Below are 18,820 nucleotides of genomic sequence, written 5' to 3' on the forward strand. Positions count from 1 at the left end.
GAGTAGGTTTCCTACATCATATTTCTTGGGATGCGACCTTTCTCGAACCCTATGTGAAACACAAGATGCTTCGTGCACTGGACTACCCCTTTTACTATTTAAGTGATTGAAATCGACTAAAATTTTGCATTTACAATTTGGTGTTGGATTTATATTGTGCTAAACGTGTAATCATTGTGGAACTAACTAAGTAGAACTTGAATAAAATAAACTAAGTAGAACGTGTAATATTGGTCTATTAAAATCTGAATTAGTCGAACTAGTACGTCCCGAATATCCTACGGTTAAACAACAGAAAAAGTAGAAAAAATCAGGTAGCCGCTTGTGATGACACCATTTAAAACATAGCCGCTTTTTAAAATTATTTAAAGTTTGTCCACTTTGTAATAAGTAAATAGAATTTGGACAAAAATACAGCTAAACGTAACACAAAACTTTACACCATTTCAAAGGTCAATGGTATGAAGTTAGCCTCTGTTAGAGGCCAATTTCTGTAGTTCAAGCTTCATATTCGACGATTTGAAGTTTGAAGAGGCGGCTAAATTTTAAACTTTTGGTAAACTTGACTATTCCTCAAATAACGGTGTTAAAAACGGCTATTTGTGCACTTCCCCCAAAAAGATGACCGGTTGGGATGGCAAGAGAACTAGAATTCATTCTCAAATCAACAACAACAACATACCAAGTATATTCCCACACGTGGGGTCTGGGGAGGGTAGTGTGTACGCAGGCCTTACCCCTACTTAGTGAAGGTAACGAGGTTGTTTCCAATAGACCATCGGCTCAGAAAGATAGGTAATATAAATCAAAACATAATTTTGGTTCCATTTTCAGCTGCCTGATGAAATAAAAGGAAGGTAAGCTCATGCTTGCATTAGATAAATCTTGATAAACTCTTACAACTCAGAAAGCATGGCAACGAGTGAGTTTTTAATAAATATCGAGCAGGTAGCTGCAGTTGATGTAACAATTGTTTTTGCTCATCTAAATATAGCTTTCTCCAGCTCAAGATAAACAAGCATCAGCTTAGAAAAAGAAAAGACAGAACTAAGAGTCACTAATTTGTTCGCCGCTAGGCATTGATGCTCCTGCTAAGAATGACTTGACAAGAGTGAGAGCTTGTTTCGGTCTATGCAGAGCGACTTCATGGCCAGCACCTCTTACAGTAACAAATGTCAGCCCTTTGTATTCTTGTGTCCATCCTCCGACCTGTTTTACCCCGTTAAGCATAGAATGTTAGTAGTTTGACGCGATCATAATTGATACTAATTCAAGAAATAAGCAATTCCCGAGCTATACAACAAAAAGCAACAAACTCAGTGTAATCCCACAGGTGGGATCTAGGAAGGGTCTAGGGAGGATAATGTGTACGCAGACCTTACTCCTACCTTGTGAAGGTAGAAGACTGTTTCTGTAATTTCCGAGCTATAGACAGATCGAATTTGAGGTACTTCTAGAAGACTCAAAACGGAAAGGACAACAAGATTGAGCAACGAAAATACCTGTCCATCATCATACCACGCGCGCCAGGGACCAACTGTTGGCAGTTTTAGAGCATCAATGCTGTAACGAGTTGATGTAACTGGAATCACAGCATCTGTGTCACCACTGCCACAAAAAAAACACAACAAAAGATCCTCGCGTTATCTGCATTTTATCATTCTTGTTTGTGGAAAATTCGTCTACAGGAGGCTGAAAAACATTTTCAGGTGCATGACTGAAGAGTCTTCACTAGCATAAGAAATTCACAGAATGATGTTTGTGAGCAGTTGAGCATATATCAAAGCTTTTCTATGGGGTTTTTTTTGGATGAGGTTTTGACTTCTATGGTTTCAAGAGAGAATGTTTATTCTTCAATGACTAGGGGAAAGCGTAATATTTACTCCCTCGGTTTCATTTATGTGGCCTTATTTCCCACTAAATGACACATTTCTATATTTGGGAATAATTTAATTTTTTTTTGAAAATGGTAACATTAAGGAACAATTTAATTTTAAAGGTCCCATTTACCCTTAATGGTATGATTTTTTAGTCACAGTTTTCTCATGGCATACAACAACAACAAACCTAGTGTAATCTCACAAGTGAGGTCAACGGAGGGTAGTGTGTACACAACCTTACCCCTATCTTATGAAGGTAGAGAGGCTGTCTCCAATAGACCCTTGGCTCAGAGGAGTTTTCTCATGGCATATTCCCACAAAATTCCAAAAATCTTTCTTTCTCAAACTCCATGTCTAGTCAAACTAGATCACAAAAATTAGGGGGGGGGGGGGGGGGTTATGCTAGAGTGAAGTATCATCAGAGATTTGCAACAGGGGCACTCTTTGGGTATATACGTTAGACCTTTATCATCAACAGAATGAAGAGTGTACGTCGATACAAGTGACTTTCAGTAATTTGTCCGTCAAAATAAAGGGCGATGAGGTTGCTAAGGAGATGAGTACTTCTACAAGTGGATATCGAGTTTTCAAAGTGGATTTAAATGGGAAATACAATTCGAAGAAATTAGTAGTTCAATTACGGATTGTCTGTCGTTATTTACACAAGAGATCACTCCAGGATTTCCAAGGAGATGCTCCAATTAACGCTATATATAAATCTTGAATTTTTTTTTTGTTTGACTAGACATTATGTGTTCATGTTCTCTAGATTTAAATCTTATAATAACAGCTAGCAAGACATTTTTCAGAATATGAATTGAGATTGTAAGTTGGAAACTATTTTAATTTTCTTCCTAGAATTTTAATATGAGAATGCTTGCTATTTTAATATTGGTTTCTAGGTAAAAACTTTTATATTGTACTTTTCCAATTTGTCCTATAGTTTGTTTTGATTTGTTCAATACTTAAGTGATTGAAGGGGAGACTTGGAGCAACGGTAAAGTTAGCAACGGGTTCGAGTCATGGAGTCAGCCACTAATGCTTGCATCCGAGTAGGTTGCCTACATCACATCCCTCTCGGTGCGGCCTTTCTCGGACCCTACGTGAAACGCAAGATGCTTCGTGCATCGAACTGCCCTTTTTACTATTTAAGTGATTGAAATCAACTAAAATTTTGCTTATAAAATTTGATGTTGGATAAAAATTGTGCTAAACGTGTAATCATTCAGACCAGATCATGGAACTAGATTTTTACTCATTCAATATTCATCTGGCTTTTTTCTTACATCCTAAAATCTCAATGTTCTCAAAACTCACAAGTAAACATGAGAAGAGAAAGAAAAAGCTTCGTATTAGGATTAAAGCACACCTGAAAACCCAAATACGAAGGCCTGACTGTATCAGTTCACGATAGACATCCAGCACTGACTTGGGAGAATCCTTCCAACCACTGGATACTTCTTCACTGCAAGTAGGGCAAATGAGTAAATATATAGCGCTACCTAGTATAAGACATTCAGAATTGAAAGACAAAGGAGGATTAACCTAAACAATAATGCATTTTGACTCTTATACAGTAAGGAAAATACACGAGATCCTCTTCAACATCTTTTTTTCACACAGACTTTCAGCTTTTTCTTTCTTCTAGTTTTGTTTTGTTATGTATGGGGATGGCAATGAAAGAACGAGGAAAAAGAGATAAAAGTAATGAAAAAAGTAACTTGCTGCCAAAGAAGAGAAGAAATAGTGAGGTTGCTGCTATTCTCAATGAGCAGGAGCTGGAGAAGAAGAGAAACTGGCTCACTGTTGTTGTTTCGGGAAGGTAGACAATAACAATACATGGGATGAGAATTCTTTTTATGTCCTATTTTTGCCCTGTGATTCAATTACTTCTAATATAGAATGCAGGAGTTGCTGCCATGTGACCAGGAGGTCACGGGTTCGAGCCGTGGAAACAGCCTCTTGCAAAAATGCAGGGTAAGACTGCGTACTATAGACCCTTGTGGTCCGGCCCTTCCCCGGACACCGCGGGAACTTAGTGCATCGGACAGCCCTTTTTTATAGAATGCAAGAGTTGTCAACAAATATATTTATGTGGCAAATCGGTCTCATAGCACCAGCATACAAATCCACTAACACGATGACCTCATATTCCACAGATATGTATATATATATATACACTTCTTTTTTCATTGAAATCAGATTGAGAAATCTTCTCTTGTGGTAGCCTGCTAAAATTTCATTTGTTCCAGATACCAACTTTGGGGTAGCTACAAGATTGCAACTCGGTATCCCCCTAGATCTTTGAGGAGATATCCACTAAATGAACAAAATGAAATACCTGCAAGTTACCCATTTGAATGATGAGTTTCTCTTACGAACATGAAGAGCCTCCTGAACTTCAGGAAGATTGAAGTAAATCACGGAGTGCTGCTCTGTACATGGATCGTAGCTTCTTCTGAGATGGCCCACCCTCTATTTAACGGCATGAAATTTTATCAGTGAACAAAATAGTGCTGGTTAAATCTTTTTCAACATTTTAATCTCCTGTTCTATTCAGCATGGTATTCAAGTTCAAGAATTATATTGTCATCAAATTTAAGAGGTCTATACTAAAAAGATAGCATATTGATAATATCTCAATCATCATACAGGAAAATGGAAATAAAATAGAAGAAAGTATGATTTAATGATAATTTACTATTCCAGTCCATCGCCTTCACAATTATAGGCAGGCAATGACCTCTAAAAGCTTGGCAAATGAGTACCAAATCCCAAAAATATCGTACATTAGCAGTTTGGAACACCAATTTTGATGACGTAAACCATTTCTATCTTCCCCATTAGGATATTCCATAAAGGATGATAAATGGAACTTGGGCCTAACTCAACCCCAAAAGCTAGCTCAAGAGGTGAGGATCCATCCCCTTCATTGTCGATGTGGGACTCAACACCCCCTCTCACTCCCAGGACTGGACATCTGGAGCGTGGACAATTATGGGGGCCCAACATCGGAAAACCGGGATGGGTCCTGCTCTGATACCATGATAAATTGACCTTGGGCCTAACTCAACCCCAAAAGCTAGCTCAAGAGGTAAGGATTGCCAAAGTCCATATAAGGAGACTACCCATCCCCTTCATTGTCGATGTGGGACTCAACAAAGGACAAGTCTAACTCTTGCCAAAGTCATAAATCTCGCTCTTCTGAGTTTTGCATATTAATTATACTGACGTCAAACTTTTGTTTGAGTTAAGCCATTAACAGTACTCACATGGTTATCACTTTTCTACAACATCTGTAAGAACTAAGAAGTGGCTCTCACTTCTTGTCATGCCATAACTCTTCTTCTAATCGAATACACTGACAACATTTGACAATGACATAAAAGAACAGATAAACAAAAAGCAAGTACAGTGCTTTGAAATTTTGATAGATGTGAGTAAAAGACGTCCTCCAAAGATATTCACCTCATCACTGTAATCTGTCCTTTACTTGCACTACGTCCAAAACTCATTCCTTTGAAAAATATTAATTGATACTTAGACTTCCCTGATACTAGGATTCATTAACATTAGCACTCTAAAACAACCATGACAACTAACATTAAGTGAATAGAGTTAAACATTTATCATTGAACTTAATGCGAGAGTAAAGTTCTAGTCACTTACGTTGCTCCTTTTGAGCAAGTGGTTTAGTATACTAAACTTGGCTGTGCATGTTGGAGTGAAGATGCTGTAGCTATCAATATTTCCAACTTCTTCACTAGCCTGATCGAGAATCTTATCACACTGCTCTGAGGGTCTTATAAATGATTGGAAGTCGCACAAAGCATTCGCCTGCTTGAATGTTTGGTCGGAAATCATTCCAGCTGACCACATGAATTGAAATAGTCCTAGGTGGTCATGATAGTCATCGGTCAAAGCATTTCCAACCTGCAATTCTCATTACCTTGTATTAGTACTAAACTACACAAACGCAAATGATTCGTCTTTGATAATCTTATATGTGTGCATTGAGTTGAGAAACAGACGTGCGTACCATGAAACCTTTTAAGTTGATTACTTGCTTCTTTACACCCTTGTTGTACCTCACAATAGCTTGACTAAGCTGAGGAACATAATGCCCTGGTCCACAATCAGAATTAAGTTGACCAAAGTTGTTTCAGTAATTGAAATGAGCTACTCAAGAAAACAAACAGAAAAGAAGCAGAACTTTTCAAGGAAACATTGTTGCTTGCATAAGTTCCAATCAAATGTAGAGAGGCTAGATTTTTTTTTTTGATAACCGTGGTGTTCGGGCTAGCTTGCGCGCACCTCGACTAATTCCACGGGACACATGCCACCTCCACCGGCAACAGATACCTCTATCCACCCACCAAGGCTTGGATAGATGGGAAGGAATCACCTAGTGTTTTTTGCCTCCGTTGGGATTTGAACCCGAGACCTCATAATTCTCATCCACTTCATTGACCACTAGGCTACGCCCTTGGGTGCTAGATTTGTTATTTTTAAAATAAGCAGAATGTTTAGAGGCTAGATTCTTGCTGTCATCCTAACATCTTTGAATATTGAAAAGTATTGGCCGCAGTAAATCATATGCAGAAAGATATTTATCAAAAACAGACAACAATAATAACACTACCTAGTATAAGGTTAGTGGCAGTGTGGTGAATTGTCAACGAACAACTTGAAATCAATCAACTCAAAGCGATGCTTATGCCCAAGATTTGGCGTAACGTAAATTATATTACTTAGTTGTTTGAAATAGGGATTTATAAACTTTCTATCCACCCTTTAGGCAAGCAAGACAAACCAGTACTTGAATCTGTACTGTCAATTAGGGCATCGGGCAAATGACATCAATTAGTGAGTTGTTAGCTAGTAAAGGATATTTACGACTCCATCTACATATTAATATATACAAGCAATCGAATTCCTGAAATATTTAAGAATTTCCTCTGTAAGCATACGAGACATGTAATTTTATCTTGATGACCAGCTACTTATTTTGCTGCAATGCACCCGATAAATTTGGTCACCCATCAATCGACTAGGGTATCTAATCATATTGCACGGAATACAGCTAACCAGAAAATGATTAGAAATAGAAATTTCACAGGAAGCTTAGAAAATTAATTTTACCAGCATAGCTCTCTCCTGTAATATAAAAGTCTCTTCCTTTATATTCTGGAAATCGTTCAAGCCACTTCAGTAAAAATGCAAGGGAATCCGCAGCTGTAATGCAACAATTGAAGGAAATTTAATACATATATACAGAAATATATGAATGATAACCTCAGGGAAATAACTTAAAAGGTCAAACTATTACCTGTCCGAGCGTCACCATTGTTGAGATGATCAGACGAAGTGTTTGAATAGGAATAACCAACTCCAACAGGAGAGTCAAGAAATAACAGGTTTGCAGCTGCAGAAACAGATATCGAGTCAGACTCCATCCTGATAAGTTCCTAAACCGTTGCTTCCCGAAATTATGTGCAAACTTATACATACTTCGGAAGCAATGTGTCTCAGGGTAAAAATGTAGCAGCACGTGGATATATCTGGTGAGTTTATGCACTACAGGGTGATGACTTAATCCTGCTTGTGATCATGCAAATTTAGTGTTTGCTCCTTTTAAAATTGTTCGAAGAAACACTAGGTTGTCAATAACTACTTAAGTCGGGCAAGGTGAAATTTTGGGGTCAAAGAATCTGTATATAAACTAATCAAACTCAAAATTGAAATCATGGTTCATCAATGCCTAATGGCATCACTGATTTACCCGGTACAATAAGAGTAGAATCCTTTTACCGTTCTTTGAATACCGTTGAATACCAAAACCAAGACAATCGTGTAGACAGCAGTAACAAGAAGACAATCGTATAGACAGCAGTACTAGCTCAAGGAAGTTGGTATTCGCCACCCCCCCCCCCCCCCCAAAAAAAAAATATTAGTCCTTTCCCCTAAAATTTACAAATATAACCGTTGCAAGAACCTGTTTGTATCAAATCAAAAAGAAGATACCACCAGAAAACATTTTATATCCCACTTCACATGAAATGGAACACCATAGCCCTTAGAGAGAGGAAGAACAGAACATGCCTTGATTCTCTGACAATGTACATTTAAGCTTTCTCGATAATAGAAAAAACAAATCCATGAGAGAGTCTCCTTTATTATCAGATTGGACCATTTATAAGCACATGCGAAATATGAGAACTATAAGCGCAGATACTTTTTCTGTGTTTCCAAATTGCTGAAGTTTTTATATTAAGGTCGAAAATGCTGAAGTGAATGGCATGAAGGGGCCTCATTAATGTATATTATACATCAAATGACATTTTGAGGAGCGACCTTAGAAATGCAAAAGCCCTCAGAAGTGGCATAACTTTTTATAGCAAGAAAGAAGGGGTATTGAGAAACATACCTAAGTTCCAAGAGTAAGGATTCCAATAAAGGGTCTTCCCATCTTTCTCAATATGAAAAGGCCCAAGTTCCTCAGCTAACCCAAAGGCAATCGATGAACATCCCGGCCCTGCAAGAACCCATAATCAGTGAGAACAAATCATTTGGCACAATCGACCACATTGAGCAACCAAGAAATATTCATTTAATAAATCCCGGCCGTGCAAGAACTCATAATCAGTGAGAACAAATCATTTGGCACAATCGACCACATTGAGCAACCAAGAAATATTCATTTAATAAATCTTTGTAAGAGGAAAATGATAATTCAACTTCAAGCATACGGCAATTGATGACTTCTCCAATAGTGGCGGAGCCAGGAATTTATACAAAGGGACTCAAAAGTAGCAATCTTTTAACCTCTTTGCCACTTCACTAGAATTTTCTCTTATGTAAAGGGATTCAACGTCATATATATAAAAAAAGAAATCGCTTTTGCCCTATTTGAACAGTATAATTTTTCAGCAAATCCCTTCTTTCTTCAACCTAGCTCCACCACTGCTCTTCGATTTTTGCTATATACAACAAAACAACCAAAACCAACCTAACACAAGGCGATTCAAAAGTTGCAATTTTTGAACCCCTTTTCCATTTCACTAGAATTTTCTCTTTTTTCAAGAGATTCAACAGCTTATATGTAACAAAAAATTTAATTTTTTCCCTATTTACACAATATAATATTTCAATAAATCCCTTCTTTCTTCAACCTATCTCCGTCACTGCTCTTCAATTTTTGTTATATACAACATAAGAATCAAAAAAACAACCAAAACCAACCTAACATGAACTAAAAGAAAACAAGAAAATGTAACAAGAATGCAAAAATAGCCATTTTTTTACCTTTGCCACTTCACTAGCATTTTCTTTTATGTCAAGGGATTGAACAACTTATATATAACCGAAAAATGAATTCATCATTACCCTGTTTGCACAGTATATTTTTTCAACAAATCCCCTCTTTCTACAACCTAGCTCCCCCACTGCTCTTCAATGTTTGGTATATACAACATAAGAATCAACAAACCAACCAAAACCAACCTAACACAAGCTAAAATACAACAACAACAAACCCATTGTAATACCATAAGTGGGGTCCGGAGAGGGTAGTGTATACCTAGACTTTACCCCTACCTTATAAAGATAGTGAGGTTGTTTTTGATAGACCTTCGGCTATCGGAAAATGTAACACAAGCTAAAATAGTACTAGAAAATGTAACAAGAATGCAATAAAACAAAAAAAGAGCAAAACTTGAGGATGAGTTATTAATCAAACCTCCATTAAGCCAAAGAACAAGAGGTTTTGAAGATGGTTCATCAACAGCTTCAAAGAACCAATAAAAGAGAGCTCTTTCAGATTCTTCATTTACAGTAACATAACCAGCATAATTTTCAAAGTTCACATTAAACCCTTGACCAGGAAGCTTAGTAACTTTATCCAATTGCTTTTGTACTACATTTGGCTCTACAAAACAACTACCAAAATGAACCTCAGTAATGAAAAATAGAGCAAAAACAAGAAAACCCCACTTGAGATTTGACATTTCTTGGTAGGATTTTTAGAGAAATGGAGTATAAGGGGATATATAAAGAAGGTATTTTTTTTCACTGTTTTTGTTAAATTCTTGAAAATAGAGGCCTTATTGGCCAAGAAGATGGGGGTCAATTATGATTTGTTAACGTAAGTGGTACTATTGTTTGTTGCAGTGTTGTGCACATGATTTATGTTTTCGTTTGTTGTGCTGATAGAAAGCTGCAATGGTTGTTGCATATGATGGAAACGTGTACATGTTGCAATTGGTTGGCTAAAAGAAAGGTATGGAGATTTTTGTTTATTTATCAAGAATTAACCTATTTAATCGCTTGAATTAAAAATAGTCAGTGAATATATAATATATTTATTTTCTAGAATATATATGCAATTAAAAGTTATATATTTTAGGTACACATTTCATAATATTTGAAGCAAGATATAATTCGTGCAAAGCACGAACATAGAGACTAGTATATATATATATATATACTAGTATATATATATACTCCCTCCATGGATATATAATATATATACTCCATTGTTTTCAATTTATGTGAACTTATTTTCTTTTTAGTCTGTGCCAAAGACAATGACCACTTAGCTTATTTGAAAATAATTTACCTTTATGCAACGATATATAGTCATACGAAATATATGTGCCTCATTTTACACCAATTCCAAAGTCTTCTCTATTTCTTAAACTCCGTACACAGTCAAATACTTTCACATAAATTGAAATGGATGGAGTGTAACTTATGTAATATGTGCATAATCTTGTGTATATTAGTGTATAATCAATATATAATCTATGTATACCAACTAAAAAAAGTAAATAATGAATCCAATCGGCTGTTTATATACAGATCTCTTTTTTTATTTCTCACCTGGTGTTCAATAACTCTTTTGGGTGATTAATTCGAATTCAAAAAGTTCGCTTTAGAATAAATCACTTCCTATCAAAGATGACTTTGTTTTCAAGATCGAATCCAAGGCCTATGGTTAAAGATGGAAGGGTATTTACTATGCCATCAGAATTGTAGTGCTTATGTGTTTCGTTTTTGTGATATTCATTTCAATTTATTTGATGTAGTTTAACTAGTAACAACAACAACAATAACAACAACGGCCCATTAAAATTCCTCTAGTGGAGTCTGGGGAGAGTAGTGTGTGCGCAAACCTTACCCCTACCCAAAGGGAATAGAGATGTTGTTTCCGAAAGATTCTCGGCTCAAGAAGACGAAAAGAGAAAAGAGACAACATATCAGTATCATCAACAGAAACCAATGAATAATAACAACATTGTGAAAATCAGAAAATAGATGAAAAGCAATAGTGATAACCGGTAAATAGACCCGGCACTATGAAAATGAAAGAATAGTGAGAACACATCATTAACCATTAGCAGTCTAAGACAAAAATCCTACCAGACTAGCCTCACATAGTTACGAAGTAGAAATAGGCTCAACTACCTCCTACCCTACAACCCTAATACTCGACCTTCACAGCTCCTATAAAGGGGCATGTCCTCAAAAATCTAAAGTCACGCCATGTCCTACCTGATTACCTCTCTTTAATATTTCTTAGGTCGCCTTCTACCTCTTCTCGTGCCATCCAAAGTCAGTCGCTCACACCTCCTCACCTGCGCATATGGGCTTCTCCTCTGTACATGCCCGAAACATCTGAGTCTCGCTTCCCGTATCTGTCACACCTTCTTTTTACATGCCACCCCGAAGGATAGTGTATAAGGGAGTTTTTCCAATTTAAGTGACATTATTCGAAATGTGATTATTTATTGATCAGAGTCGCCACTCGGGATAATTTATTTGGTGTCCCAAGTCACCGGTTTATTTTTGAATCCCAAATCGAGGAAATTTTCGACTTTCCAAGTGAAGTCTGCGAACCAGAAATTCTTGAGTAAGGAATTGCGTTAACCCGGGGGAAGGTGTTAGGCACCGCCGGATTCCGTGGTTTTAGCAGGGTCGCTTAAACTATCATAATTGGCCATTACCTGATTTTAATACGTGTTTCAACCTATAGTGCAATTTTAAATTATTTACCATTTTAAAGTAATTTTAAGGAGAATTGCAACGTTATTAAAACACGTCTCGAACCACGTCACATAAATGCACCCGTGATTTTTGACATATTTCAACATCGTTGAGATTTGGATTTGGGTCACATAAATGTGCACCCGAATTTAGGAAAATAGATTATTAAATTACGCGCCTAAAGCGACTAACGTGTTGATAACTTTGCGGGAGGCCATGAAAATTCACTAAATGGCACTTCCCGAGCTCTAAGTATTTTAATGGAAGTAATTACAGAGGGTCGCGCAATTTGTTATTTTTGTTTGGCGCGGCGCATCTCAATTTCATTTTTAAAGACATTATAGCTAATATTCGGAAAGTCCATGAGTTATTATTATCTATTAAGGCTCAACTCCTATTCTGATCAAAGGGTTCACATAATTGATATTAAAATGGTTAAAGGCTAATTAATTAAGAAACTTGTTGTAGGAGAAACTATTTATTCTGGACAAGTGGACTAGATTCAAAAGAAGCAGACTACGGTCCATTAATCAAGAGGAAACGCCTGTCCAGGTTTTCCAGGACCACGGGCTCAATGAGGAGCCTAATTCGTTAAGATAAGGCACGCACAGGCACACTGTTCAGAGGCCCAGGTGCCAAATATTTGCAATAACAGGATCAGATTTAATGTTAAATGGGTCAAGTCCAGTAAGAATATCTTCAGCATGGATCAAAGCAAAGCCCGGGCTCGAAACATGCCCAATTCAAAGGAGGTCTGTTTTCGAGTCAAGTGTTAGATCGATCCTAGATCCAGCGCATATAGCCATAAACACCTTCATAATTAACAGTATTGCCTGGTAATGGATACATATGCCTTAATTCGAGCAAACAAACCATTACTGAAAATGAATTTGGAACCAAGCAAACTTTGAATGAATATCAACCTAAAACAATTAAGCTAACAATGCTACTTGTTATTTTTAAGCCTAAACATGATTCTGGAAAAAAACACGTTTAACAGTCCAGCTCAACCTGAATTATTAAATTTAAACAAATTCGAATTGAAATGGCACGAAACATGAAAATGAATTGACAAAGTCCAATGTTTACTCGTACAGATCTTAAAAGTAACACATCAAATTATTTATGCATTTCAAATTCAATATTTCAAATGTCCATGGCTTTTAATTTAACTAAGAATAAGAACAAATAGAAGGCATAAAGAAATCAAGCTCCAAACGGCATCTCATCATGCAGAACTGCAAATTTACTACATGTTCAACAATCATCCTGCTATTATGAGCTACAATGTACCTGAAAATTTGAGAGAAAAACAAGGATGGTGATCAGCAATAGCAAGCGAGCAGAACACAGTGTTTCAGCAGCCAAATCAACCTAGGATTAATCACTAAGACTAAGTTTGAATCCACAACAATCAACAACACCTAGTAATTGAAAATCCAGCCAAAAACTGATCCAATCAAGCTGAAACACCCACGCAAATTCAACTCATCCTAACGTTCAGCTATTCAAGGATGATTTCAGAAGGAAGACTTAAAGGATTTTGTGGAATTTCAGTAAAACAGTGAAAATTTTTGCATTTTTTTGCTCTTAGAATCCATGAATTTATCTCTCAAAATCTAGGCACTAAGATTTTAAACTCTGCAAACTTTGGCTCTCAAAACTTCTCTCAAACTTTCAGATTTCAAAACTTTTTCTTCTCAGATTTTCCCAATTTCAAAACACCTAGCTTCTCCCCCCCCCCCCCCGTTTTTTTTTTTGCAAGGCAAGGGTGTACTGCCTTTTATAGGCAAACAATTAGGGCAATTTCAGATTTTTACTTTACACCTTAGCCCCCTCTTAATTTTAGCTTTTGTGCTTAAAAATCCTTAGGGTACTGACTTGTTACCCAAGTTATACTACTCAATATCTGAAATTCAAATTGGAACCCCAATCTAGAAGGTTCTAGGGGCTTCTACTTTCAGTTACTGCAGGATTCCTTAATTAAATTACCCCAATTACCCTTGATTTTACCCCTGAAATTACTAACCTAGGTTAAACTAACCCCAAGTCTAACTACATCAGCCCTTTTAACTTGGTCAATGATGACCATAGTTACCTACAAGGGCTTGGAATTATTCAGTAATAACCAAACGACATTCAATTATAACAAAACCCCCAAAATTTGAATACAAATCCAAACAACCCTAATTTAGGCTTGAATTAACTACTGAACTCCGAATTGAAAACTACTACTATCAATCATCAGTCAAACAGAAAACAAAGAAACAAAGAAAATTAATCAATAACACAGAATCATGCTATATCAGTACGAACAAGGAGAAAAAAAATCAGAAATTTGAAACAAAATCTAAGAACATTGAGCAAGCAAACATCAATGCACAAACTAGATTAAAATTCACATACAAGGTGAAATAAACAAAAATAAAACTATGAAAACTTACCAATTAAACCCGAACACGACTGACCGTCCAATTTCAACCGCGAGATAATGTCAATCAACTGTTCTTTGTCAAGAACAGTCAAATGACATTATCCCATGGTGAAATTGAGCCTAAACTCGCGAAGACTAGAGGAGAAGCCTCGCAAATTCAGAATCCAAGTTGAACTCTTAGGGCTTAATTTTGATTCGAAATTCGAGAGATTTGGGGAATATTTGTAGGAAAAGGAGTGCGAATTTGGAATTAGGGGGAGACGAGGGTTCAAGGGTGTCAATTTGGTGGTGGTTGGGTGGTGGCGCCGCCGGACACGGCGGAGGAGTCCATGGCGGCGCTAGGGTTTCGGGATTTGGGGGAGTTTCGGTAGGTTTTGAGGGGAAATGATGGTGGATCGATGATGAGGAGGTGAAGATAAGGCTCTGGTGTGAATTTGAGGGCCATTGGACAATCGCCGCCGGCGGAGGCGATTTCCAACCGGCGGCAGACGGCGGCTCAGGGCGAAATTAGGGTTTGGTGAGAGACACGAGGGGGAGGGGGTTCTGAGGGGGGTAGGGTATGTTCGGACACTTATATATTTTTTGATCTAGGCTTCTCATCCGTTGGATTAAACAACCTAGACGGATGAGATTAATTGGGGACCAAACTATATCGTTTTGGGTTATGGGGGACTGGACCGTATTTTTGGGCCGAGTTTTGGGCGTTTTTGGACGGGTATCAGTGATTTAATGGCTTGGGCTGGTGATTGTATTAGCCTTGGCCCAATTGTCCCTTTTTTCTTTATTTCCTTTTCATTTAACTCCTTTTCTTTTGTTTATTTTCTTTTCTTTTTTCAAAACTAAAATTAAACCTAAAAAAATTAACTCATCCTACCTAATTTTGTAAAATTAATTCAACCTACCCAATTGGCCCAATTTTTTTTTTTGTTGTGATTTTAGTACTTTTGTAAAAACCCTAATTACTAATTGATCTAAAAAATGTAAAATTAAATCCTAAATGCCAATGCAATATTTTTGTATTTTTTTATGCATTATCTAAACTAATCATGCTCATACAAATGCAAATACACACAAAAATTACGCAATTAAATCCTAAAAATCAAATAATTTAAGGATAAATCCTAAATCTAAGGAGTCTGTAGGAGTAATTCAAGCGAGGCAAAAATCACGTGCTCACAGTATCTTGACATCAATGGGAGGCACGCCCACCTTCTCCCGAATATCATCACTCCTAATCTTATCCATCCTAGTGTGCCCGCACGTCCACCTCACTTCCCGGTGTAGTGTAACTAGAAAGAATATTAAAAATGGAAGAAATATTTTGGAAACTTATGCCAACATATCTTGAGATTTCTGTGGCTTCTAAATCGTGTTATTAAAATTAAAATGAATTTTTTTAAATTGGATTGCTTGCAAATATAAAAATATATAATTCCTTTTTAAATATACTAATGAAAAATTACTGTTACAGTTCTCCATTTATGGATTGTGTAAAGGTTTCTAAATAGATTTAAATGGCATTGGATCACTCAACCCCATTGCTTTAAAATTCTGAGTTGGATGTCCAAATTCTTTGTCAACCTTCTCCCTATATTAATATACTATTCATCTTTAAAAGTTTTTAAATTTGATACGTTTAATAAAATTAATCTTATATTTATCTCTCTCTTAAACTTTCATTCAACTAGCATTTCACTAATTGGAGCAGCAAGGATGATTTTGAGGGAAAACAATATTAAATGTAAATTTATTTTCTAATAGAAATACGTTTTGCATTTTTGATGAGTTAAATTAAACATATTAACATGGAACAATCATCATGTAAAAACTGAATGTACAAACGCCGTAGCAGGAGCAGTCAAATCGTATGTGCATACATAAATTGCTCAAATAGAGGTTAATGAACCCTTCTTCGTTAGAAGTAATTTTTTTCTTGTAAAGAATCCATTTCGGTACTTAAGTTCGGTTGATAACGCAGAGTGGAAGGCATTCATTCCAATGAGACCAATATTTCAGATACTGGTTGGACGAAACGGAAGATATTGTCAGTAAATAGAAGTATGTCATGTTCATTAATATCTCATAAACATTCCCGCAATAGTTACAACAGTCATACCAACTCTCACACATGCTTTCCGCGGTTCATTCATCTGACTGTAAATTAGGTGAAGATGTAGCATGGAGAAATAGAAAACTTGAAGTAGAGAGGTTTGAGCTTGTAGAGTATGCAAATGGGACATATAAATCACAGTCCGATAATGCAACTTATAAATCGCAACCCGCTAATGCGACTTAAAATCGCAATTTGAAAATGCGACTTGTAAATGTCAATCGCAAATAGAACTTATATATCACAGTCTGATAATGCGAAACGCAAACCGTTAAAGCGACTTATAAGTCACAATCGACGCGACTTACAAGTTATACGTCCGATAATGCGGCTTATAAATTGCAACTCATAATGCGACTTGTTAGTCGCAATTCTTCAAATGTAACTTATAAATGTTAATCGCGAATGAGACTTATACATATTCCAATAATGCGACGCATACGTTGAGCTGATAATGCGATTTACAAGTTGCATTTTATGAGACTTATAATAAGCCGTAATACTAAAATCCACTAATAAATAGCAATAATCAAATACTTATAAAGCGCAATAGCTAAATGCAACTTATAAATCGCTATCTTCAAATGCGACTTATAAAGTGCTATACGACATATAAATCGTAATACTTAAAATACGACTTTAGTCTGAATGGCCGCGAACTGGTGCTTTAGTTTTATACGCAATCACGAACTGTTAAGGATAATATCTGGTTTTTAACATCTTTTTCCGTCTAAATGTCATTGCTAAATTTGATATTTTACCTTGAGTAATTGCTATATTTGATATTTTACATACATCGCTATTTGTTGTGTTCAATTAGCTGTAACCTTTTGTGTTCTTTCTATTTTTCTCTTTAAGTTTTAACTAGTATTAAAACCCGCGCGATGCGCGACTGGTACTTTTGAAGCATTACCCTCCAGCAACTTTAAGTGTAATCCCCTTTTAAATCTTCACAATTGGACTAATAGTTAGTGTTGCAGGTAAAGAACAATCCTTCCTCATTTAAAGACACTGACATAATTATCAAGCTATGAATGACCTCATCGGGTATTTCATGGAAATAAACCTTGCCGCTTTTACTCAACTACATGCTTTTACTTAAGTCATAAGATTAACGGGAACCTATAGAAAGTTCAAACATGAATATTGAACGTTTAAGTTTGCTAAATGTGACAATAAAAACATATAATTGACAGTTCTAATGGAGCAAAAGAGAAAGATATTCTATTACATTGAATAATGGGGATAGCAATTTCTGTCTTTAATTAGCATTGCAAGGCCAGGGGATTCCAGTCATACCACAGGCTCAAGCAAGCACTTAGTCTGAGCAATAAAATTAAACCACTGGCTCTCTTGTCTTAATTAAGAACTAAATATACTTTAAAAAAAAGAAAATAAAAATGGAAAGAACCCCTTTTCTTGGATTTTCCTTTATAAATAGCTTGTTGGTTGAATTACACCAGAAGTTGTTCCTGCAACATTAGCACAAGAAGCTTGAGCAGCTGATTGATTCTGATAAGTGAGATCTACATCTGACAAGCCTTCAACCATAACCTACACACAACAACTAAATTATCAATCATATCCAGTAAAAGATTAAAAAAGTATATCAGTACAACTATTGTTCAATCAAAACCTATAATAGCAACAACAAACAACAGATAATCCCGACATAATGTTCCACTAAGCAGATGATAAAGAAAATATTTGGGGCATATTTATATAATGGGAAAAGTAAAAGAAGTCTTTCTAGCAATGTAAAATAACATGAACAGTAAAAATAATTGAGAGTGCAACATAGCTTTAAGAGATTTACATGATTAAGACCTCTTGAGTGATTAAATATTTTTTCATTTATAATCCAAATTTTTTATGTTGTTTTAAAATTGTCAAGTGGCTTCATTTTAGCTTGCCACTTAACTTAACCACATTGCAAACTACTCCCCTTTTAATATAATATAGATTTATGAGTAAAGGAGAAGCCTGCATTATAAGCTGGCTCCATATTAAAGAATGGCATGACCAATTTGAGACCTAAAATATTACTAAATTAGCCTACAACTCTAACATGTATTGCAGCAGAGTCCTGTAAATATGTTAGTCTCATTCCTGTGTGCACAGAGGCGGACCTATGTGTAACATTGAGGGGTCATCAGATTCCGTAAAGCTTCGAAATAAATCTTGTATACGTATGTGTGTATACCTTAAATAGGAGCAAAAGTCAAGATGCACAATTTTTCTTTTTCTTTTTTTTGATAACTGTGGTCTCCGAACCTGTTTGTGCACACCTCGACTAATTTCAAGGGGTACCTGCTATCATCATTCTCAGCTGGCTGATCAGAGTTCAAATCA

The 18,820-nt window shown here is 36.3% G+C and overlaps 1 protein-coding gene across 1 annotated transcript; it reads right to left on the reverse strand.

The window, feature by feature from the left end:
- Positions 1-842: 842 nt before the first annotated feature.
- Positions 843-10,096, reverse strand: LOC109212457 (serine carboxypeptidase II-2). Its single transcript, XM_019376104.1, has 10 exons — positions 9,619-10,096; positions 8,308-8,415; positions 7,210-7,305; positions 7,023-7,115; positions 5,920-6,005; positions 5,550-5,813; positions 4,222-4,355; positions 3,250-3,345; positions 1,503-1,608; positions 843-1,209 (listed from the first exon to the last, which is right to left on the reverse strand). Exons 1-10 carry the CDS (start codon positions 9,884-9,886, stop codon positions 1,048-1,050), a joined length of 1,413 nt encoding a protein of 470 aa, XP_019231649.1. The 5' UTR covers positions 9,887-10,096; the 3' UTR covers positions 843-1,047.
- Positions 10,097-18,820: the final 8,724 nt, after the last annotated feature.

This window comes from Nicotiana attenuata, unplaced genomic scaffold, assembly GCF_001879085.1.
Source record: "Nicotiana attenuata strain UT unplaced genomic scaffold, NIATTr2, whole genome shotgun sequence".
Classification (NCBI taxonomy): domain Eukaryota; kingdom Viridiplantae; phylum Streptophyta; class Magnoliopsida; order Solanales; family Solanaceae; genus Nicotiana; species Nicotiana attenuata.